This window comes from Festucalex cinctus, chromosome 1, assembly GCF_051991245.1.
Source record: "Festucalex cinctus isolate MCC-2025b chromosome 1, RoL_Fcin_1.0, whole genome shotgun sequence".
Classification (NCBI taxonomy): Eukaryota; Metazoa; Chordata; class Actinopteri; order Syngnathiformes; family Syngnathidae; genus Festucalex; species Festucalex cinctus.
The window spans coordinates 26,875,711-26,899,965 of NC_135411.1; the positions used below are offsets into that span (position 1 = coordinate 26,875,711).

At 40.6% G+C, this 24,255-nt stretch overlaps 2 protein-coding genes across 10 annotated transcripts in view; both read left to right on the plus strand.

Moving 5' to 3' along the window:
* Positions 1–609: 609 nt before the first annotated feature.
* dsn1 (DSN1 component of MIS12 kinetochore complex) lies at positions 610–7,860 on the plus strand. 4 transcript variants are annotated; one of them, XM_077526413.1, is made up of 12 exons: positions 610–1,104; positions 1,394–1,430; positions 2,677–2,754; positions 3,068–3,317; positions 3,408–3,481; positions 6,436–6,508; positions 6,603–6,663; positions 6,735–6,788; positions 6,873–6,944; positions 7,025–7,175; positions 7,303–7,390; positions 7,477–7,860. In XM_077526413.1, the coding sequence occupies exons 1-12, from the start codon at positions 965–967 to the stop codon at positions 7,572–7,574; spliced, it is 1,176 nt and encodes a 391-aa protein (XP_077382539.1). In that variant the 5' UTR covers positions 610–964; the 3' UTR covers positions 7,575–7,860. The 4 variants fall into 4 exon arrangements, with proteins under 4 accessions (XP_077382539.1, XP_077382549.1, XP_077382558.1 ...); XM_077526432.1 differs by lacking the exon at positions 610–1,104 and adding an exon at positions 1,111–1,270; XM_077526423.1 differs by lacking the exon at positions 2,677–2,754 and having other exon boundaries at positions 848–1,104.
* A 5,233-nt stretch (positions 7,861–13,093) lies between these two features.
* pbx4 (pre-B-cell leukemia transcription factor 4) overlaps positions 13,094–24,255 on the plus strand; it is a 31,780-nt gene continuing 20,618 nt past the window's right edge. Inside the window, exons 1-4 of one of the 6 annotated variants that reach the window (XM_077526588.1) lie at positions 13,094–13,376; positions 13,907–14,079; positions 19,468–19,581; positions 21,555–21,628. In XM_077526588.1, coding sequence (XP_077382714.1) covers positions 13,913–14,079; positions 19,468–19,581; positions 21,555–21,628 — 355 coding nt within the window. In that variant the 5' untranslated portion in view covers positions 13,094–13,376; positions 13,907–13,912. Of the gene's footprint in view, positions 14,080–19,467; positions 19,582–21,554; positions 21,629–24,255 lie in introns of all 6 variants that reach the window. The other 5 variants (XM_077526570.1, XM_077526580.1, XM_077526608.1 and 2 more) reach the window with 5 other exon arrangements.

Here is a 24,255-nt window from a genome sequence, read left to right on the forward strand (position 1 = left end):
AATAGTGCTCAGCGGTAATGGAGTCTGACTTTTTTTCAGGAGGGGGTTTTGTGATGCAAATGTGTCACTTTTGAACACAATTTGTTTTTAGAAGAAAAACGCTTTATTTCCGTGATGACAGCCAACATGCCGGACTTCTGTCCTCTTGACCAACACCGGACCAGAACTCGTGTCACAGAACGCTGTCAAGGAGGGTAAGTCAGTGCAGATCGCACACACCGGAGGTGAGGATGAAATGGAGATTTATGTTAAAAAAAAAATAAATAAAAAAAAAATCCGAACTATCTCTTTAATATTGTCTGTATCTGAAAGGCTGCTGGATGTTTGGGAAGGCCAGCAATGGACCCTCCACCAGTGCTGACTGGAGCAGAGAAGCACGCAGTGGGCCAGTGATGGTGGCCAAGTCCTTCATGAAGCATGACAGATTTAAAGCCATCGTGACGGTTAAACAAAAAAAATTCCGAAATTTAAGATTTTTTTTTTTTTATATATTCTCGCGAGTTTACCCTAGTACGCCGCCATGACAACCTACACGTTTTGTTCCTCCTTGCAAACAATTTAAAAATTATTTGATTAGACCGCCTTCAATGTGACGTCACTCTTACAATGGCGACCCCAGTGGAAAAACGTGCCGTAAATGGTAACACAATTTCCTCGAGCATAAAACCGCTGTCTTCATTCATAAATATTCGACATAAATTCACAGAACACAACTTAGGCTAAGTGACAGTAGCCTATACCGCTAATAAGACAAATTCATAAATGAAGCAAAATTGCGAGGAGGCAAGTTTGCTAGAGGACCAAAACAAAAAAACAATGTATCACTTTCCGTCATATTGATTGCTTTCACCTCGAACGCTTTCAGGTCGGTACTGGGAAAAGATAAATCCGACTTCAGGCCTTTTTCTCGAATGGAAAAGATAAATCCGACTTCAGGCCTTTCTCGAATGCAGTATAAATTCTTATGAAAACAAAACAAAAAAAAACTACATTTCCCATAGTGCACCATTGTAGAAAGGGGGCGGAGCTTTTTAGGCGCGCGATGGCAAAAAAACAGTTTGAAGAAAAGATGGCGGAAGAGTCCTCCTCCGCAGAGCTAGATAGGTTTGTTTGCGTTTGCTTCTTGTTGCTGTTAAACGATTGAATTATAGTGTAGATAAAGTATAAGTAAATCGACGCATGAACATTTCAAGCCATTACACCTGGTATTAGTGTCATATCGAGTGGCCTGTATCAGTGCTCATTGTTTGGGTTGGGTGTGTAACTCACGGTACATTAAAAATTACGGCCAATGTTAATTTAACTGACTATAAACATGCCGTTTGTTGTGAAATTGAGACAAGGTTACATAAAGTATTTAATAGAATATACAGTCATTTCAATTGTCTTGCAGTTGCGGTTCAGTCGCCGCTGTGGAAGCGACAAACGAGGTATGTATGTTTAAATGACATTTAAGTTAGTTAAGTGGTTATCAACTTCAAAAATAGCCTTCGAAATAATTTCTAATATCGTATTTTAAACATAACTGTACGTTTAGGTGTTAACTGCACCCTTTCATAGCAGTGTGAGAAAAGAAACTTGAGGAGGAACGTGATAACTGCAAATGTGCTAAAAAACTGAATAGAGTAAAATTAAATCTCCAATGTGTCCAAAATTAATTCATTAAATTTTCCAAACTACTCATACTCAATTAGCATGGCGGGCGTTCTGGAGTCTATCCCAGCTGTTTTCGGGTGGTGGGCGGGGTAAACCCTGAAACATAGCAGGGTACACATTAGACATACAAACATTAAAGTGATAGTTCGGATTTTTTTTTACATGAATCTCTACTTCATCCTCACCTCCAGTGTGTGCGATCATCACTGACTTACCCCTAACAGCCTTCTCTGACACGAGTTCTGGTCCGGTGTTGGACGAGAGGAAAATAGTGCAGCAAGTTGGCTGGGGTCACCTAAATAAAGTGTTTTTCTTCTAAAAACAACTTGTGTTCAAAAGAGTGATTCATTTCCATACAAAACTCCCTTCGGGAAAAAAGTCAGACGCCATTACCGCCGGCACTATTTTTCTGTTCGTTCGTACCACTGCGCGGCGCCCCGCATACAGCTGATAGATGCGCACTAATCTACAAGTTGTTTGTGTTTTCGAAGGCGGAAGGCGCGCGGATCAGCTGTCTGCAGCGCGTCGATCAGCTGTCTACAGGGTGACGCACAGTGATACGAACGAACAGAAAAGTAGTGCCCGGTGGTAATGGCGTCTGACTTCTTTCAGAAAAGAGTTTAGTGTGCAAATGTATCACTCTTTTGAACACAAATTGTTTTTAGAAGAAAAACGCTTTATTTCGGTGACCCCAGCCAACTTGCTGGACTATTTTCCAGAAGTCGTGTCACAGAACACTGTCAGGGGTAAGTCAGTGCTGATCGCACACACTGGAGGTTAGGATGAAATAGAGATTCATGTCAAAAAATCCGAACTATCCCTTTAACACTCACAAGTCACACTTTTTACAATTTACAGAGTTCAATTAACCTACCATGCATGTTTTTTGAATGTGAGATGAAACCTGAAAAAAAAACCACGAAGCATGGGGAGAACATGCAAACCACACAGCCACAAAAAGTTTTTCACTGGTCTTTAATTTTTAGTAAAGTGCATGATTAATAGTTTGTCTATGTTCAGGAAATGAAGAATGCAGACAAGAGCAACTGTTGGGTGCTGTTGCATCAAAAACAGTCAAGACAGGAAGTAAAGTCTTTGGTGAGCGGTAGATTGGCATTGTCCATGTGAATATTGAAATCGCCCAGCAGGATTATGTCAGGAAAGAGTGGATAGGTTGGTGAAAAAGGCAGCAAAGTCAAACACTAAGATGGCGGCCTTTTACACCGTGGCTAGTTCATTGATTGCTTGCTTTTTGTAACCTTAAAATATGTAGTATGTCAGTACCATCATAAACCCAAGGGCCCCTTCTTTAAATACCTGTCCATGGCCCGCCCAAAATGTCTCCATGACCAGCCAGTTGAGGATCACTGCTTTAGAGAACAGGCTAATAATCTATATTCTCTCAATTCAGGTCAAGCAATCACCCAAGCGGTGTTTGTCCCCCAGTGCTCCAGACGGCGTCCCTCCCAAAAAATCCCCCCGTGTTGAATTGCTGTTAGCCGACACACAGATGCTCAATCAGCATCCAGACACAGAAGGGCTGGAAATGGCATGTGGAAGCACAGAGAAACCTGAATTCTGTCCGCCTGCAAGGATGAAATCCTGGAGGAGAGCCACCATGACAAGGCGCTCCCTGTCCATACCTCCCAAACCATATCAAAGTGAGTTGAATGCATTGCTCATCAGGATGATCACTGAATACATATTGAAGTAAATGCCCCTTTTTATGTATTATTTTTTTTTTAATATAGGTTTGTATGAAAGCATAAACACATCTTTATCACAACAAGAGAGGTTGAGTATGCTGATGGAAGCTGCAATGAAGGTAATGTCAAAGCCAAAATAAAAACACGATATAAAGTGTTCCAAATTTTTTTATTTCATTTGAAATGTGAGGTGAAATAATCGTATAATGCAATTACAAGATACAGTCGAAGCAAAATAAACACGTAATAAGCACGTTTAGCTAATGGTTAGCCAGTTAACAGCCAGCCACTTACCTGCGCTCATAACAGCCAACCTTTCTGACACTCACGACCAGACCCCTCCTTTTAACCCTTAGATGCATGACCAGCTAATACATGCACTCTTCCATGAGTGGGGTCTAAAATGACCCCAATTTGAATGAATACGTTTTATGTTGTAAACTTGAAGAAACACCTCTCATTTTAGTGAAAGGTGGTCATTTTGGTTATTTTGAATTTCATGTCTGGCATGTAAATTGATTTCTTTGTAATTCACATTTCATCACAAAATGGCATTGGCTTGGTGTTCTGCCCTGGCCAGGGGACCCATCTGTGTCAAACTGGTATTGTTTATCAAGGGGAGGGGGTTGATTTCTCTGAGTCCCAGCATTTCTAAATGGCCTGCAGAGATGGGAAAATCAGGTCAAGAAAGTAAAAACCTTGCAAGCTGTGGAAGGGTTTTCACTTTCTAGACCTGGATTTCCCATCTCTGATGGCCGGACAACTCCAGGTGGACAATATTCTGGTGTCTCCTCATCTGAGATTTCAAAGTCCGTAATAAGCTCTACCTCTATCAGGGTCATTTGTACAGCAAGTTCTCAATTCTTGATGTGAACATGAAAATTTTTGGGTAGGCACACAAAATTACACATCAATATGTACCCCTACCTGCACAATTACATCCACAAACATACATGTACACACCAGCGCACGGAACACGTGTGGACAAATACTCACTTATATAACTGAGTATTCAATATTAGTAAACTTACAATGGGCCTAATGTGTTAGATTTTATTACAGGTAAATGTGATGGCAAAAGTCTGTTTCTATACACAACAAAAGCAATGATGTTTGGTAGTGTTAGTTTAGTTGGCTACTGACTAGTGTAGCTAATTACAAAGTAATAGTTGGAAGATAATAACCATAGATATGAATGTAGGTAGATAGGACACACCCCTTTTTAGCTGCATGGCTACGGCGATGCAAGGGGGAAAAGGTGTTAGTACATTGCTTGTGTGTGGATAGCAAGAAAACTGGGGGAAAAGGACGATTGTGCTGCATGCAACTACAACAATGGAACTAGAAATAACTTGTCATCTATAAAACTATTGTTTGGCCTTCTTTTCATAATTCTTAAACAATTTGACATGGACAAAAAAAAGTAAACACCCTGCAATTGGTTGGCATCCAGTTCAGGGTGTCCCCCGCCTACTGCACGAAGCCGGCTGGGATAGGCTCCAGCACCCCCGCGACCCTTGTGAGGAGTAAGCGGTCAAAAAACTGGATCGATGGAAAAAAGTAAACCTCATCAAAATTGGTTGAGAAACCGCCAATTGTGACTTGATTTCAATGGTCTCTGATGGGAACATTGACCCTGCCAAAATGCCCGCCACGTAGATGTGTCGTTGAGCTGTGCTGTTATAGCACGCTGGCACATTAGATATTATGTTTTGTTTCTATATCTTTGATGATAACACAAAACTCATGGGTGTGGAAAACAACACATAAATCGTAAGGTATAAAATTGATGATACTTTGACGTTGGAAAATGTATGTTATTGTTTTGCTGTAAAAATTACCAAGGTGGTCAGACTGCTGGGATTACATGTTTGGATCAACGGTAAATGTATACCTGACAATCAGCTGATAAACATCAAACTGTTTTTAGGGTTAACCTTTGAAATTCCATACAAAGTACTTGGGGTCATTTTTGACCCTATTTATGGAAAAGTGGGGTATCGATACAAAAATTACAATAACTTAACTATAATAATGAGATACAAAACCAAATAGCTTCATGTCAGACAACCTATTTGAGGAATAAATGGAAGATTAAACAATAAAAATGTAAATTAAACAAACACTGCTTTTGACCCCACTTATGCATCTAAGGGTTAAACCCAAGGTTAACAGTAAACTGTTTTTTTTTTTTTTTAAATACCTTTTCTAAATCTTGTCAATGTAGCCCTAGTGTTGTGTAGTAATTCTCTAAGGGGTATATTCACTAAGAATGCGCAGGGTCCGGTAATAGCGCGAAATATTGCACCATAACTGCACCCGCAGTCTGCGCCCAGTTACCCACCTATTCACTAAGGATATTGCTCTAATCATATACCGGCGCAAACACGCCCACAAAACTGACAGCTTGGAGCAAATTTCCATCTGATTTACCACACATGGCAATGGATTTGCGCCAAGAACATGGTTATAGTACAGTTGTGAGAAAGATGACATCATCAGAAAGCGAGGTTGGACCGAGAGTAAGCGTTTATAGCGCCATTAAGCTGTATAGAGCAGAGAGGACGACAACGCGTCATTCATTCATAATGTACAAATTATTGGTGCGATCGTTTTTTAAACATATTTTTAGAGGTAGGCGTGGGCGTACAGTATGCATCTGGCAGGTAAGAATGATCGTAAAATGCCTCCCCGCCCTTGTCGATCAGCCCAGGTTACGTTACGTGTCCTAAACCAACACAGGAAAATTCCCCCCTCTCTCTCTCCCTCTCTGCGTGATCAACCGCGCATGTTATGCCGCAAATGGCATGCACTGCTGTCATGATCCCGGGATCGAGGTTGCGGCAGGTTAATAATACATGCTTGCCAAAAACATTATTTGCGTCACGCAAACTCGCTGTGGCTATTTGCGCTGGCGTTAGTGAATTAGACGCTGCATATCAATGAGTCTCATTTGCATTGGGGTGGCCATATTTTGCGTCAAATGTATGCAAAGAATTGGCTATGACTTAGATTTGCAAAGGTTGTAAGATTTTCTGGAACACCTCGTATTAAAAATATCTCTTCTACACAGCTGGCCACGGATAAACTTCAGAATTCACTCCAGTCCGTGCCAAATTCCTCATTGGAGTCTTTTCAGAAAAAAGGTGCCCTGTTTTATGTGGTCCACAAAATTACTGATCCTCCACTTAACTCAAACTTTGTCATTAATTTCAAAACCTTTTTGTTTTCTTCCTCTAGTTGAGAAGTTGAAGAAAAAGTGCAAATCTGTGGCCATAACCAGTGAACAACAGACTAAAAAGTAAATCACTTTTATTCCCTGCATGTCTTTAACGGATTGATTTGCATTATTGTCAAACTATTTGCTTTCAGAACTGGTGAGCTTGGAGCACGGACGGCTACGGTGATCGAAAATACTATTAAGAGGTTGGCTGGTCTTGGATATGACTATTGGGATCCACCACACATTGTTTTTTTTTGTTTTTTTAATGATACATTGTTGTGTTTTAGGATTCGAGCTGAAAGTCAATCATGGGACGCACTCTCTCACAAACACCGAACTAAGGCAGAAGAATTGGAAAGGTCAATTTGTGAAATGTTAAGCTACAAATAATCAATTTTTTCAATTTTATGCTAATGTTTTGTTGTCCTGTTTGTCACAGGAAACTGGCTCAGGGCCAAAAGGAAGCCATGTCATTAGACCACACGTGTATGGCCCAATCCTTGCAGTACCAGTTAATTCAGAGTAAACCTGACTACCGTGGCCGCCTTCATAGACTACTGTCCGAGCTGCGCACTATGGCACCTGTTGTAGTACGTATGCTGTGATTCCCCCCCCCCCCTTACACACACACTCATTTCCAGTCTGTTCTATTGTCCACAAATGGTCATTAATTTAGTCTCCTATAGTATCATTGAGGATTTTGTTTTGAATGCACAGATGGATGCTCAGTGTAAACTTGCGCGAGATCTTCAGTCCGTCAAGAAGCTGGCACAGTTGGTGGTGAAAGAGACCAGTGGCCGATTGGGTATTTATTGTAAAGTATTTGTTGGTATTGTAAATCATTGTACTCATAGTAACTAAACATTTGGTTCTGTTTCTTTTTCCTACCAGCTGCTCAAGCAGGATTTCAGGATCATTCTGACGACATCATTCGCGACATACTCCATTTACGTCCACTTACTACATCCGCAAGAACACAGTCAGATTAAATGGAGGCAAGCCCCAATTGGATGTTTTTAAGACTTGTATATAAAGAAAAAAATGTATTTTTTATTAGCATGTTTTATTTTACTGTGTAATGCTAAATTAAATCCTGCACTTGTTCTTAGCAATATTCTAATGTCAATAGTTGATGTAATTCTTACAAGTGTCCAGCTGGTGGCAGTGGCTGTCCTGCAAACATTGTTTAAAGCAGGTTTCTATTATACTGGGTAATACATGGTGTAAATTTAAAATGAATGTAACATGTATACTAATAAAGATTACACTTGTTCAGTTTGTCTTCATTTCCATTTCTTTGTCCATGTTCTTCCTCGGGACCGTTTACACTCCTTTTTCTTTCAGTGCTGCATCTATTTCACTTCATCAGTGTCCCCTGACCATTCAAGAGAAAGCCCCTCCCCCCACGGTGACTCACCCCCCCATCTCTTGCATTTGGCTGGGTCACTGATGCAGAACGAAGCTTTGACATTGTACCAGTCAGTCAAAAGCTTTGTTTGCTATCACTCCCATCTCTTGGAACCATTCACTAATTAATGTTACTGCGTAATTTGAAGGGTGCAGCATAAAGAAAAGGGAATGTCTCTTTCCTCTTCAGCCGTGTGTGTGCTGTGGTTGTGATCTTGAATAGAGCGAGGGTGACATTTTCAGTGGGATGGTGTTCAAGGGGCTGACAGGAGAAGAGGGACAGGCGAGGAGGAAAAGACGAGCAGGGTTGTGACCGTGAGAGTTGAGAGAGAGGGAGGATGGTGCACAGCAGGAGAGATCGATTCTTATTTAGATGAAAATGAGGCTTGATGCTTGTGGGGTGAGAGGAGGGCACCTTAAGCATCCAAATGAATGGGAAGTTTCACAGAAATGATTCCCAAATGAATCGACAATTTTTTATTTTTTTTAAAGTGCAAGGACCACAAAGCTACTGTCGTCTCTTCACTTGCAAGGAAGCTTTTCTCTCTGCAGTCCAATGCAATTACTTTGGCGCGAGATGGTGATCCTTACAGCTTTTCACTCAAAAGTGTGAGGAACAAAACACTCGAGACAAACCTCCATGACCCCTTTAGGAGTTAAGTGTTTGGTTTTTAACATTTGGATAAAAGGTGAGACATGACTCACCTTCACGCTTCTTGTTTGTAGACTTACAAAATGAAAGAAAGCTTTGTTATGGAATGTCAAGTTTATTTTACAAGATTGTGGGGTTTTATTTGATGCCATCACTTTTCCATAGGACATACTGGCAGTATAAGAAATCTGTTCCATTGTAAGTTGAAATACAAAGTCTACACACCCCTGCTCAAATAACATTTTTACGTGAGGAAATTATTTCAGAGCGTTTTCTCAAGTTAATCTGGCCTGTAAACCTGTGTAACTTAATTGGAGAGAAACATTAAATATTTTAGAGAGGGGAAGTAAACAAACTGACAAAATGGGGTTGCACAAGTGCGCACACCCTCTTATAAGTGAGTCTGTGGCTTTGTTCAGATTAAAACATTCAAATTCAAACTTAATGTTCAATGGTAGTCAGCAAACAACTGCTATCGACTAAAGTGTGTCTAAGTAACCTCAAATTATATTCAGTTGTTCCAGTAGGCTTTTCCTGACATGTTTTTATTTCTAGCAGATAACTGAAGGTTTTGTACCAGCAGTGACTGCTATTTTGAACTGTTGATGATCCCTCCCACCTTGTGTAAGGCCCCAGTCGCAGTTGAAGGAATGCTTTACTGTAGGCTTTGTGTGCTCTAGGTTACAAGCAGTGTTGTGTTCAGCCTTTTGTAACCATGCTCAAAAAGTTTCATCAGTTCATAACAATGTTTACCACATGTGTTTGGGCGATTTTTTTTATGGTCTGATGAAGCCAAGGTAGAATTTTTTTTACCATTGTGGTAGTAGCAGCTCATGCTTTGGGACCCTTTTTCTTCAGCTGGAACTGGTGTATGGAATTGTGAAATGGCAGAGGTGTGTAGACTTTTTGTATTCACTTTATGAGATATGTATATTCAAGAAACCCATTATTCATAACTCATACATAGTAATTAAGTGCTATTTATCAAAAGCAAACACTGACTCCAATCAATACTTGCACCTCTGCTTACCTTGTGCAAATCCACCACTGGCACACAGCCACTTAATGCAAGGGCCCATTTAAAAAAACAAAACAACGGTTTCTTGACTTTAATGACAAATTTGAATGTACTCGGCTCAAGTGTGACAAAAACAAAGCATTGGGACAACAAATCTTGGTCATATTCATAATTGTTCAACTTGTAACGGCACCACTACATTATCACTGCTATTAGCGTTTACCCTATTGCTTATACTTGCTGTCTCCAACTTGAGATTGATTAGCCCCACATTGCCGTGGACTGATGTGTGGAGAGTCAGCATAAATCGGCGCCAGTTTGGTTGCTACTACCTTATGCACACCCATCATCTCCTCATAGTACATCTGGGCCTGCTGCAACGGCCTTTCCTACACACGCATCCAAGCAGCCATTCGTCTTGGAAGGCTGTCTCTCTGATCTGAGTGATAAACTGCAGCAGAATTGCCCAGTTTGCAAAAAAAAAAAAAAAAGAGAGACACAAGGACACTAGTTTTTCAATCTGTGCTGTCATCATTTTCAAACTGGAAACTGATGTGATGTTTCATTCGCTGGCTGCTGAAAGACTGATTCTCTTCTCTTGTGCTTCTGGGATGCATTGTCTTTTGTGCAATGTAAATTTGACCACTTTGGCATTATCAGATGGGCTATTTTGTCTCCTCGCAGCTCACTGAGCAGAAACAGATTACAGAGGTTTATATTGATGTGCCTAATTAGTAGCCTGCTCAATTGTCATCAACACATTTTTGCATGCATTACACACCATTTTAGTTGTACATCACAGCCGCGGTAGTTACAAAAGACATCCATGAATTGCACAAGTGACGTCTCATTTGGCAGGTAGCTTTTAGACATCATTATAATAATTGGTCAAGACTTGATCAGAGTGTGCAGTGGAACCTCCAAAGTCAAACACACTCCACACCATTCTTGTTACTGTAGTAACACAATATCATTCATAACTCTAGACACCATTAGGCAATACAGTGGACCCCCACTATTCAGGAGGGGGGATATGGGGTAGGGACCATGCAAATAGCAAAAATCCGCATATATTTGACACCCATTATAAACACATTCAAATCATCTTTCCCCTATTGAAATGAATGGAAATGCAATTAATCTGTTCCAGCTTCCCCAAAACCACCAACAAAATGTTTTATTTCATATGGAAAATAACAGTCAATAATATACTTCATAAAAACATTGAGTAATAACATAATTACATAATAATGTAAAGAATTGAACCATTTTTGGACCATGATATAATGCTTAATTGTGCTGCTTCATCTGATGGGTCTTGGCCACTGGGAGGCAGTATAATAAACAATGGCAGGTTTCAGCATCTGAATAGTAGCCATTTTATATATGCCCATGTTTAATGTAATACAGCTTGTGTTGCTCCAGAGTTTGTGTTTACATATCAGTTCTTGCTTAAATGGTACTAACACAACAACTATTGATGCTAATCATTACTCCATCAATGTTTTCAATGCGTTAGCCTATAGTTTGCGGGAGCATTTTCAAGGCAAATTTGTTTGCTTGTTTTAAAAACACAACCTGTAATCTCTTAGTTTTATGTTGTGTTTGACAGTAAGACTTAAATGACAACGCAATGCCCAATTAATATCACTACAAATGATGTAGTTGTTATGAGGATTTGTTTTAGTAATTGCTGTATTTATATTTACAGTTATTACATCTAGCTGGCTACATTTTTCCTTATTTTAATCATCAGCCAAAATGCAATAGAATAATAACGTACTATTTCCCAATAAACATATCATAACAATAACGTTGAAACTAGTCCAATATGCATACCAGAAAAAGATACATTGTATATTAGACATCAAGTATCTCTCTCTCTCTTTTTTTTCTTCTCGATTTTACAAGTTAAATTATATTAACGTGACATGTCAAATGTTATTTTCTATTTTAAATTGGATGACACGATCTTATTAACTACAGACAAAGATAAAAACTACACAATTTAATTCCTTTTGTAAATGTATGTAATATAAATTGCTGATGGAAAGGGCACCACTTTGGATTTGCCCATTTGGCACTTAGTATAAAGAGATGATAATCGCTGAATAGTAAAACTAAAAGTAAAACTTTTCACCCTTTGACACCGCTCCAGGGAGTGTAATGGACAGTTGGCAAGCTCTTATTGTCATGCAAGTCAATAGCCATTATGCTTTCACCTACATGTTATTTATGTTCGCATATGCTTTGAGAAACTTATTTGCATGTGTAATTGATATTTAATTAATTGGCATTGTTCTGACCGGTCGGATCATTGAGTTCCGTTTACTGCTTGTTACATTTCCCTTTGCCATAACACAAAAAGCAAAACATGGTAAACGGCCCGAGGAGTTATTCCTTTAAATGCATCAGTGAAATCTCCTGTGATGTCACTAATGATGATGAATTCCAAGTTTTGTTTGACTTTCCTGCCTATCTTTTAGATAGCCCACAGCAAATCTCATATTAATTGGCACAATGACAATGAGACCTTCTGTAATTAATTGTATAAAACTGGGGGAGATGTAAACCTGGACACGTTGCCAGCCAATCTCAAGGCACATATAGACAATCAACCATTCACTATCATAGCTATTGAAAAATTAGTATGTGATGAAACTCATGTATGTTTTTTGGAATCCGGGAGGAAGCCCACGCAAATACGAGAGTGCATGGGTCCGCGCCTGGATTCGAACCCACACCTTCATAACTCTGAGTCGGATTTGCTAACCATTAATGTTTATCTTAATGATTGATTAATTTGTTGATTTTTCTTATTTGCATGAATTTGGTTTAAAAAAAAGAAGAAGATAATTTTCATGGCTAAATACATTATTTCAAGTTGACAATGCAGAAAATGCACAAACTCACAGTTTTGGTTTATAACCATGGCAAAAATGTTGATTTGTGTTTTCAAAAGTAAAAGTAGATGTTTGCAAATGTCTTATTTGGATTCAACACAGAGAATCAATCTCCTTTCATGGTGGAAAACAAATTTACTACTGAGAGAATGAAAATATGAAGATTTGAATAATTTTAAGTTAAGCAAGGTCTCAAAACGAGTTATCAATTATCAAAATAGTTGTTGATTCACTTGATAATCGATTAGATGCCAATTAATTGTTGCGTCTATTACATTTATTTCTTTAATGTAATGCAGTGCAGCTCATGCATGTTGTGACTTTGGGGCCCTAAAATGATTAATGTTCGTTTTTACATTAGCGCACATGAATGATGATTTCAATTGTGCAGTTATTGTATTTAAGTGTAAATTCTTGCAGCGTTTTTTTTTTTTTTTTTTTAGATGTCAAGTCTTCCAGTGTTTCAAGTGCCTGAATTGAGTGTTTAATGACTAACATATTGATGACGTCAGTGGCTAGCCAAGCATAACGTCTGCCACGAGGGAGTCATGGTTTTCACCTAGACCAATATTTCATTCCCCTTTGAGGGTCGCGTCACAAACATGTTACATGAATATATTCCACCTCCGTGAATGTAGTCGAGTGGCTGGTTGTCGGGGAAGTGTACTTTTCGCCACCCGCTAGCAACAAGCCGTGTTGTGTCGTTCCAAGTGAGTGGAAGAAGCCGAGCTCGCCCACAGTACCAGCACATCCCACATAGTCGCGCGACACGACAGTCGGCAACAACAATGGCCAAGCGTAGTCTGTGGTGGTAGGAGCGCTGTCTCTCTCTCTCTCTCTCTTTCGTCGGAGTCCTGCCTTCCCGATTTCATTCGATTTTTTTTTTTTTTTTTTTTACTCCGCAGCGGTGGAAAAACGAAGCCGTCGAGATCCGCGCTGGTGTTTGTGTTTTGTTTTCCTCATCCCACAATGTTCGAGGCGAGCCCACACGGACCGTGCGTGTGTGTCCCCGCTGCTGCTTCTTGGCCGCTGGGTTGCAGCTACTAACCTAGCTGCGTTTCATTTGCTGCTTAGCTAACGTTTTTAGCCCCCCCGACCCCCCTCGTCGTTTTTTTTTTTTTTTTTTTTTAACAACGCGTGAATGTTTTAGTGTATTTTCGTAAACTCTTTTATGACAACAACGGTTCCCAACGACCTACTATTCGTCAAGGAAGCGTGTGTGTATGTTTGTCGCGGAAACTAGTTTGCGGGCTAGCTAACAGGCTAGCTATTTGTGTGTGTGTCTTCGCGTAAGGAAGGAAAACGGCAAGTTTCCTTTTTTAACAAAGTATGGATGACCAGACCAGGATGCTGACGGGTCTCACCGGACTTGGTGGACTTCAGCCAGGCGACGTAGGCGACCCGGACTCTGTTCGGAAACAGCAGTCCCTCGGCCAGCCCCAACAAGACATCGGGGATATCCTACAGCAAATAATGGCCATCACCGATGAGAGCCTGGACGAAGCACAGGCCAGGTAAGAGCGGCCAAGAGCCATTTTCCATCACGTTGTTACGTTGCTCTGGGGAACTTACACTTAGTCGACGCTGTTCTTTAAAAATAGCCACAATAATTCGTCATAATAAAGTTCAAAATACGTGATCCACGATCACTACAACGCTTGAATTTTACTGCTGCTAAAAAGAAAAGCAAGGCGGTTCTTTGTTACTTCAATTGTGCTCGGCTCCCGTTTGAGTTTGCAAACACATCCACTTTAAAACAAGAAACAAACCAGATCACATTATTTTGTTTTTAGTTGCGAAAGTTTGATCTTTCACGGCGAGACAATGGTTGTTGCACTGCTAATGATCTCCCAACCACTTGGCTGCCACTTAAACTGCACTTGCATGGCTCATATAACTGCTTCATTACATTACAGCAGCAGCAGCAGCAGTAGTAGTAGTAGTTAACATTTTAGGGCCTTTTATTAACCCCTGTATAAAACTGTAAAAACATTTCTCACACTTGAAGACACCTGTCAGGTAAATATAAAGTTGTTGACATAAATCTTTTTTTTTTTTTTAAATTTAAGGCAATGAGTGCAGTCTTAAAAAAAGGTTTCAAAGCAGCACCACATTGCTGTTTATGCCTAATGAGATTTGTCTAATTGCACCCCAATGCGTCTGAATAGCGTTCTGCATCAATTGATAGTCGATGTCATTATACGATGAAATGCAAATGAATGCAGGGATTACTCAATTGGCTGGCGTATCCAGTCAGGAGCTCCCGGTGATGACAGCAGCCATTCATTCATACGACTCCTCACTTAATGCTCATATCACAGAGGCATTCCGGTGTTTCCATTATTCCGAACGAAGGGGAAATCTATGCAAGCAGCGAGCGCCGAGCACTCATGCGCCATGTGGCCCAGGAGCATAAGGTCAACTTTCAGATAAAGCCGCGCTATCTCAACAATAGGAAGGCGTCCACTTGCAAGACCGTGGCCACAGTGTGATGTGTCATTAGCTAGTGATTTTCCACCCAACATTTGACCACCTGGTTCTCTTAATTAATTCACTCCCCTTTCACTCCCTCCCTCCCTGGTGTTCATCCTTTTCATTGTGTGCTGGGTGCAATCAATTCTCCTATAATGTGTACGCGAGTGCAGCTGTCCGCAAATCGAGTTTCTATTAATGAGGTGGTGTTGAGGGGGAGGGATGATGCTATATGGCCAAGTGGACACTGGGCTTGTTTGTTTGTGTTACCTTTTCAAACATGCAAGTTTGAGAATACAATCTGGGCCTGTGCAGTTTTGTTGTTGTCACGCTTTCCCCCCTCGTAAATATGTTCACACCAGCAAGAATCATTGTAGTCCAAGTGATAGTGCTTTGCGCCTAAACAGGCACAATTAAGAGTGTATGTAACAGGCTAAACAGGTTACAAATATACAGTATGTAACTAAAGGTGTGTTTGCTTTTGGAGTACTATAGTCGTGCGTATAGGGCTGAGCGATTTTAGGAAAAAAATTTAATTGCGATTTAAAAAAAAAGACATTTTTTTATTTTTTTTTATTTTTTATACCTATTGCATTTTTCGATTTCATTTCCAATTTTCTTCACATTCAGCTTTTTATTCACAATCTACAGTAACGTTTCCAAACATGACTGAAAATGACATACCATCAAAAATATTAAAAGCTATTACTCGACCAATGCAAGAATACAAAGGAGGTTGTGTGAGAGAGGTAGTCCTTTAAAATGGTTCAAGTTAAGGCAAGACCTACAGCACTACATGTGATGGCACTATATTTAAATATGCATTTATGTGTAATAGTCTATTTAACCAAAAATGCTTTACATTTGGTATTAATGTACACGTTCTTTCTTTGTAAATAAATGTAATATATGTAAATAAATATCTTCCCCATACTCCCATATTTTTGCTCGAGAACTGCTGCAAACAGAGACTGAGGGCTTTGTGATATAACGTGAAATCCATATAATGGTACTGACTTTTTTTGGTCGTTTTACTGTAATGGTTAATGTAAAAGTTTAAAAATCACAATGGGAGTATTTCTGATTGGGGTAATTGTGAAATAAGTAAATATTTTTTGCTATTAAAAAGGGTCAAAAATATAATTCATTCTAATGTTTCTAATTCAGATCCTGCGGTTTTGTGTAAACGTGTCTGCCTTTTTGTAATGAAATTTATTCAACAATTCAACACAGATTACAAAAATAATAGTAATTTTTAGCCCTATTACTGTGTAGATCTCAGAACTCAATGATGGAAAAGTGCAAAGAGTGCAAATAACTACTGATAATAATTTACTTTGGACCTCAACCTTGACGTCATTGTTGTCAGCCATTAGCGTGCTCAGACGTGTGGTCGTACATGTAGAAGGCTAATGTATCCGTCATCTTATTTTCAGTCTAGAATAGATATTAATTGGAGTACAAATGTCCTGTTCATAGCTACTGGCTCCCCGCCTTAACGCGGTTCTAACCAGTCTTCTGTAAAAAGTCTACTGTATGCCCAAGCACTGATTTTGGGTTATTCTCGACTCTGTATTTCACATGAGCGATTAGCATGCTTAGCGACTGCCAGTGTGGAGGGTACGAAAGCGCTACTTTTAGTAGGGTAGTTACTAGTTTATTTGTCACCACAGAGAATAGGATCTGCACCACACATTTTGTTGCTGCTACTTCTTACGGACTTATTATTAGTCTTTCCATTCTGTCACGGAAAGAGTTAGCTTAGCGCCTCGCATTCTCAGTCACGGACTGTGTTGTCAACTTGTCAAGCAGCCACGAAAGAAAGGACCTCCAGGTGGCGTAGACGTGGCGCTTATTTATTTATTCATTCATTCATTCATTTATTCATCCATCCATCCATTTTCTTGACCTCTTATTCCTCACAAGGGTCGTGAGGGGCGCTGGAGCCTATCTCACCTGGCTCTGGGCAGTAGGCGGGGTACACCCTAGACTGGTTACCGGCCAATCGCAGGGCACACAGAGACAAGCACCCATCCAAACTCACAAGCGCACCGAGGGACCATTTCGGAGCTGGCTAGTGTGTGTGCGCTGTGGAATGCCACTGATTGGTGAACTTGGGGGCTAAGAGCCCTTTAAAAAAAACAATACTCAGTTTTGACAATGTCGAAAATGCGCTGTCTGAGATCGCAATTTTGGTCTCAAAATGATATATCGTTCAGCCCTAGTGCATACCCTTCATGTCCACTTTGTGCACAAGATGGCCACTTCTTTCTGACACGTGCAGGATGTAATGTGCAAACTATTTAATCAATAAAGGCAATTCCATTCCATTTGATAAAATATTCATCTAGTTTGAACAGTGGGTGTTTGTTTTTAGCCGACAGCCTGAATTGCCCGAGGTAGGAGACCCTTCATCTGCTTGCTAATTGGCCTCTCTAATTTAGTTTAGGTGAAAAAAAACAAAATGCAACCAATCTCAACGACCATGCACAACCTGTTTTTACCTCCTGTGAAGAGCTTCTGTTGCAGAATACACTTAAATGTGGTGTGGCTACAAAACTTTGTGGCGCGATGGGGAAGTACCCGTTAAGGGACAAATTATTTTTTTATATATATATATATGTGGTGTTATGGTTGTTTACATAAAAACATTTTTGAGACTGAAAATGCGAACCACGCTTGAAAACATTGATTTCGCCTCCTGGTGCATAACCCACCGGAAATACTCAAACAGGGGTAACAAATAACACAGCAAAGAACCACACTTTTGGAGTGAGGAGGAAAGTTAAAAGTGTCATGACTGTCCAAGCGATGCCCTTAAGAACGGGGTATTCGAATTGAGCACAATGACCAAGAGGAGTAACTGTTTGTTGGCCACGTATGGGTTATCCCAAATGTGTTAGAAACCGTAATTCTGACCATAAACTGAATATTGACTGAATATATAGCTGAATATAATGTGGATCATTATCAGGTTCCTGCAGAGCTTGCTGATGAATCAGGTGTGTTTGAGGAGAGAAACCTCTAAACATGCAGGACTGCGGCCCTCGAGTTTGAGACCTGCGGTTTATGCCAACAACGTCCACCAATTTTGGGTCTGAATCACCAACTACTGCAGCAACATGCATTTTACAGTAATTTTAAGAGGTTTTGATAACATTATCATGAGGGGTGCATGAATCGATCGACCGGCCAATTTTATCGACCTTGATTTCCTTAACTCATTCACTGCCTTTGACAAGTATACTTGTCAATTGTATTTTTTAGAGCGGTGCTAAATGGGGGCGAATCTGAGCATGCTCCACTGTAAATATCAAACTTGGAAACAACTTTACTGATGCCCAACCACCGGTAGATGACATCATTGCCCCATTTTATAGGAAATAAACACAGTTTCAGAGTCCATGGGAGAAATGGCTGTATTTTGGCAAACCTACATTTTTCTGCTGTCAATTATAAAAGAACGGGACGGGACAAAAAGTAGGGAGTCTATTCTGTTATTTGGTAGATTCGGTTTATATATAATTATTGAATGTAATATCACGTGAGTATTGGAAATGTAAAAATTTTCTATAATGACTGGCAGTGAATGAGTTTTAATTTTGGGGGATTGGTGTTTGGCCGACCCCTTAAAAATAAATCTTTTCCACCAATCTCATCTCTCTCCTCATAGGTCTTAAAAAGTATCCTCTTCTGCTAAGATGACCAATAGGCTTTTATTTTAATTTGAGAGAAATACTTAATGCGCAGTTAAAACAAAGTATTATTATTCAATATTTTTCAATACAACAAGATTGGAACACTGAATGTGGATGCTTCTTATGAAAAAAATCGGGATTGGAAAAAATTGAGAATAGCAGGTCAGACTTTTTAAAAGGTCGGGGATCGGTGATCGGCCGGTAAATTGTGATTGGTGCACCCCTAATATCAGTACATGAAACTTTGAAAACACTGTGTTGACATAAGCTAGATATAGTTCCGGAACCAAGATTTTTAACATAGCGTTTTGGTCATTTTTCAGCTATTGTGCGTAAACCTTTTGAATCGAAAATGAAGGCACATGAAGTAGGCTAGTATCCATGAAGGTTCGCAATTTGATGCTAATCCAAATTGGGATTGGTCAGCCCTGTCATTGGTCGCTCGTTACAAATGAGTTTGGTCCTTTTCCAAGGGCCACACTACGGTACGGTCGTCGTAATTGTTACTCTGGTCAAGTTTGTCCGTCCCACATCCACTCCTCAGTCATGATCGCCAACCAGAACATGTGACAAGGCTGCCACATGACCATGACACTCCTGTTGTGGAGGGTGTGTTGGGATGGGGAGCGGTCAGAGCAGTGCAGGAACTTTTGTGCCCTTCCTGCACACCCTGCCTGCCCTGCGCCCTCATCCTCTGCCCACACCCCACCCCTCCTGTCGCCATATGTTTAGATGCTGGCCAGAAGATTCGCCGGCGCATTGGGGTGGATCAGACGACCCCACAGAGGGAGGGAGAGCAGGGGGGGGCACAGCAGGGGGTGGCCTGCCAGTCAACTTCCAGTACAGGTCAGTACAGGACCGCATGAGCACCTCCCTCTCCCCCTCCTGCTCATACCCTCCATTCTGATGGCAGCCCTCCCCCAACTCAAATCCAGCCGTGATACGTTTACTGCCACATTGAAAAACATTTAACATCACTCTGTAGGGCTGCAACGAACAAACGATTAACTTGAATTAATCGATTACAAAAAAAAAATGTCGATGCAAAACCTCAGCCTTGAAGCTTCGCAGAGATCACTTTTCCATGTGAACTAATGTTACTGCCGTCTGTAGAAATAAGTTGGCGTGATGGTGTCGAGCCAGGAGGAAAATTCTGCAAAGACTGACAGTGTCAAAAGTTTGGAATCATTTCACACTTAATAAAATGAGCTATTGTGCAATGTTTACTACAATGGTACGTTGACGTAAGCAAATTTAATTTAAACTGTGTTGTAAATGAATGCCCCACAAGTGGTCAAGGATAGACGCAGTCAGCCAGTGCACTTTCAATCACTTTATTGAACAAACGGTAAGAAAACAAACGCATAGTAAGCACATTTGATGGGCACAACGCACGCCGAGTCACGAACAGTCACCTGTACTTTCAGTCGCTGACACCCATGTCACTCACCAGTCCTTTTGAAAGTCATGCACACTTAAAATCACAGATACTACAGTAGAATATGCAGATGGCGACCCCAAGTGGACAAAAACATCTGCAACTCACATGCACATTGTTGTTTAACAATGCAATTAATTTTTATCTGATTAATCGATGGGATAATCGACAAAATGTTGTTATAGCTGCTTGATGCTGTAATACTATAGGGGCTCAAACTACCAGTGACAAATTCCTTGTCTGTTTTTAACATACTTATCGTGAGAAGACGATTCTGATGATTCCAATTCTGAGAATACTCGATTGTAAAAATCTTCTATAGCTGCAGCCCTATCACGCCACCTCAATTCCTCTCACATTGAGGCAAGATCACAAGGCATATTATTCAGACCCGTCTGTGTAGTCCCTTCCTGAATTACCCTCGGGGATTTCACAACTGGAATTGTTGTTGTGGTCAGGTGTAGCCAAGTCATGTTCATTTGTGGTTGTCTTAAATGTGTTGTTTTCATGGAAAATATCATGTCACCCTTTTCAGTCCATGCTCATCACGTCCAAATTCATGCGCTGGGTTTGTTTTGTTTCGTCTAAACACCAAATGTGGGCGGCAAAGATTATTGCCACTCTGTTCATAATACACCCGTTGTGATGTCATGATGCGCTCATGTTTGTTCTGTCACGAGCAGACAGTTGCCATTAATGTAAATGACACATCTCTCACTACTTTAGCAGTGATTGGATTTAATGAGATATACAGGGGTAGATTTAATGAATCTGACACCCGCTTGGAAGTCTTAATAATGTGAAATTAATTAGTTTTGGGCCGCATCGAAACTCAGCACTAACTGTTGCAATACAGTGCTGTGATTTTCATGGTTTTGGCACAAATTAACTAACAATTACCACAATTCAGAGTATTCAGAACTTTATATGTCAGGCATAAAGATGAGTCACACCAAGGCGTAGGGTACTTACTGCTTTACAACAGTTACAGAACATGCAAGCAACTGGAATCTGGTGCACTGCTCAGTAATTACGACTCTGTAACTCATTAGCTATTAGGCTCCCTGACTTACGCCACAGTGCTAATCACCTAAATGACTTCATTATTTATGTTTATTATTTGGGTGGGGGGATTCTTCAGATATATTTCTGATATGACAAAAGGTATTTCCCATTGAGAATGTCAAGAAGCCACGCTACTCAACGCTTTTGAAACACTCACACATACCTCGGTAGACTAGAGCGAGTTTTAAGAAGACGAAGATGTGGTACAACTTGAGATGGGGGGGGGGGGGGGGGGGGTTCTTTTTTATTTATTTATTTTTTGTATTGTGTTCCTCGCTCTCACCTCCCTTCTGATTCCCTCTTCTCTCCCATGCAGGAAACATGCCCTTAACTGTCACAGAATGAAGCCAGCCCTGTTCAGTGTTCTCTGTGAGATCAAAGAGAAGACAGGTGAGTTTCGACTTCGCTCATTTCCTTTTTATTCTGCACTCTGCACAAGTTGAAACCCAGTTTGGAGGTGCACTGTCGCGCCTTCCTTACAGTAATGGCTTCCTTGCATCCAAGCTACTTCCTTCCTGGCCTCACAGAACTCACAAATGATTGAACGTTGATTGTGTGAAGATTGTCAGTATCAAAAGGTTTAAACAGTCATTTAAAAACTGATTTTTTTGGTGTAGTTCTTCTCACACAAAATCAGACATAATAACTGCTGAATACCCACTGCAATCACTACATCTACTATATCTTCTTCAAATTAATAGGATGGGAAAAAATACCCTTGCATAATCTTGACAGAAAATTCACACACTCGTTGACAGCAGGCAGATATGAAAAGAATCCGCGGGGGTTATTGCTTCACAGTCAGTGTATTATACCATCTCCACATGCTATTTGCCAATGCACTCTTAGAACGTCCACACTCACTGCAGTATAATGCAATTATGCATTGGTAATAAATTGCTGTGCATATCAATGCAGTATCCACAGCCAAACATAGCATGTTGGCGCAACTAGACTAGCTAAAAGGAACATAATAATGTTGTTGGATCTCATATAAACATGGTCTGATAGAGTGGTATGCTTGAACACATGCAATTATTTTTTAGTTTTGTCTCAGTCACACAATAATTTTAAGCAAAAGCAGCTGCTTATTCCCATCTTGTTAGCTATTCGAGTCAGCTATCTGACAGATTCGAGTGCGGTTCAAAGGACGAAGGCTTAAGGATGGCTGGCAGATTGATGGTTATGGTACTGTGGATGGGTGGGATTTTGAATCCTCTCCCCCTCTTATCCCTCTTCCTTGGCTTCTCTTTCCCTGTGCTTGCTTGCCGCTCACTTGTGTATCTTCTCACCAGGAAAAAAAAAAAAAATCCTCTCTTGTTCAAATACAATTTGAAAATGCTGCACTGCTGCCTGCCATGGCCCTCTGTCAATAATGTATTATTGCTCTCCAGTGATTGGAGAAAAGTACAGGCTAGGCTTGAGTGAGTGGGGCAGGGTATACCGTTTCCCAGGCAACCGGTGCTCTTATTTACCCTAATGCCATTCAGTTTGATTTTCACATTTAGTCTCCCAGCCAACTAGAGAGAAGCTGTTAGTACTCGTATGGTAAGCCAAGCATGGGGAGAGGGGTACGGAGGTAGCTAAATAATAGATTTTTATACTCGTGGTGAATATGTTAACAATAAGATGCAGAAATATTTGGCTTTGTTGGTTAGTTGCTGGCCATCTGCCATGCTGCTCCCTCCCTGCTACACTGTGTTACCTGCTTTGGCATTTCTCTGCTCCTCATAAGACCCCCTGCAGGCTCCATTATGTGCTGCCGGAATGGGAATTGACTTCTCTTCGGCACTGCTTTTGGAAGGCCCAATCAGTAACCCGCTTGTATCTCCGCACATTTTATGCAGTCCCCCTACTGACATGCACTTGTCAGTGCACACACACATGCATGCACGCACGCACGCACATACACACTCTTTCTCTCTTGTGCACATACAGTACAAGCGCATTGAAGGAGGATAAAAGCGAACTCGGTCTTTGGGTCTACTCCTACTGATTCTGTGTTGTCCTCTCCTCCTCTCTGCCTCAGCCTCACTCCCTTTCTTGAAAGAGAAGACTCGCTTTGAACTCGGGGCTTTGATATGGTAATGTAATGGTGCTGCTGGAGGAGGGCAGTGGGGGAGGGGAGGTGAATTCCTCTGAGTGCTGCAGTTGGTTAGATTGTTTTCATTGTAAAGGAAATGTTCTGCGCAAATGCCAGTGCCCCCTTCCCGCTACATGGTCCCCCCACCCTAACAGACCACCAAATTCAACATCTGCATGAAATGTGATACTCTTTAATAGTTCATTAAAAAACACTCTTTGAGGAAGAAAGTAAAAGAGATGTAAAATGATCAGAGTGAAGAGTTAGGGGCTTTGCTTCAACTCTTGTTCAGTTCTCCCTCGCTCTCATGGGTATTTACTGTAAAAATAGCTCATGTGTAGTGCAATGGGACCGCATACGCCAAAAATCTCCCACAAGCTACCGCAGTTACCCTCAGAAGTTTTTACATTTAGTTTGGGCATCTTTTTAGGCGGTTTTTGTTTACCTTTCATGTTCTCCCTATTACTGTACACATAAACAATGTGAGCCTGTCATTCACTCTCTTCTGTCACAACCCTGAAGTTCCTTTTGTTCCACTTGCGAACATTGCCAATTTATTTTCGGATGTGTTTTGAATAGAATTTGAATTGTTTTCATGAGGAATTGATGTGACAGTGTGCAACATTGTACCTTGGCGGTGACAAAGTATATTAATAAGTACCTTCTCCTTCCTTTCTCCCTAGACAAGAGCACATTTTACATATGCCAGTTGGCTTGGAAAGCTGTCCTCATAGCTAAACTATTTATTTTACTTTATTTAACCTTTATTTAGCTAGGAAATTGAGAACAGATTCTCATTTGCAGTGTTGACCTGACAGTAGACAGCAGAGTTAAAAAAAAAAAAAAAAAAAAAAAGCAAATGCATAGGCAACAAACTGTACAACGCATTGTGTTATAGTTACTTACCGGTAATTACAATATATCATATCACATA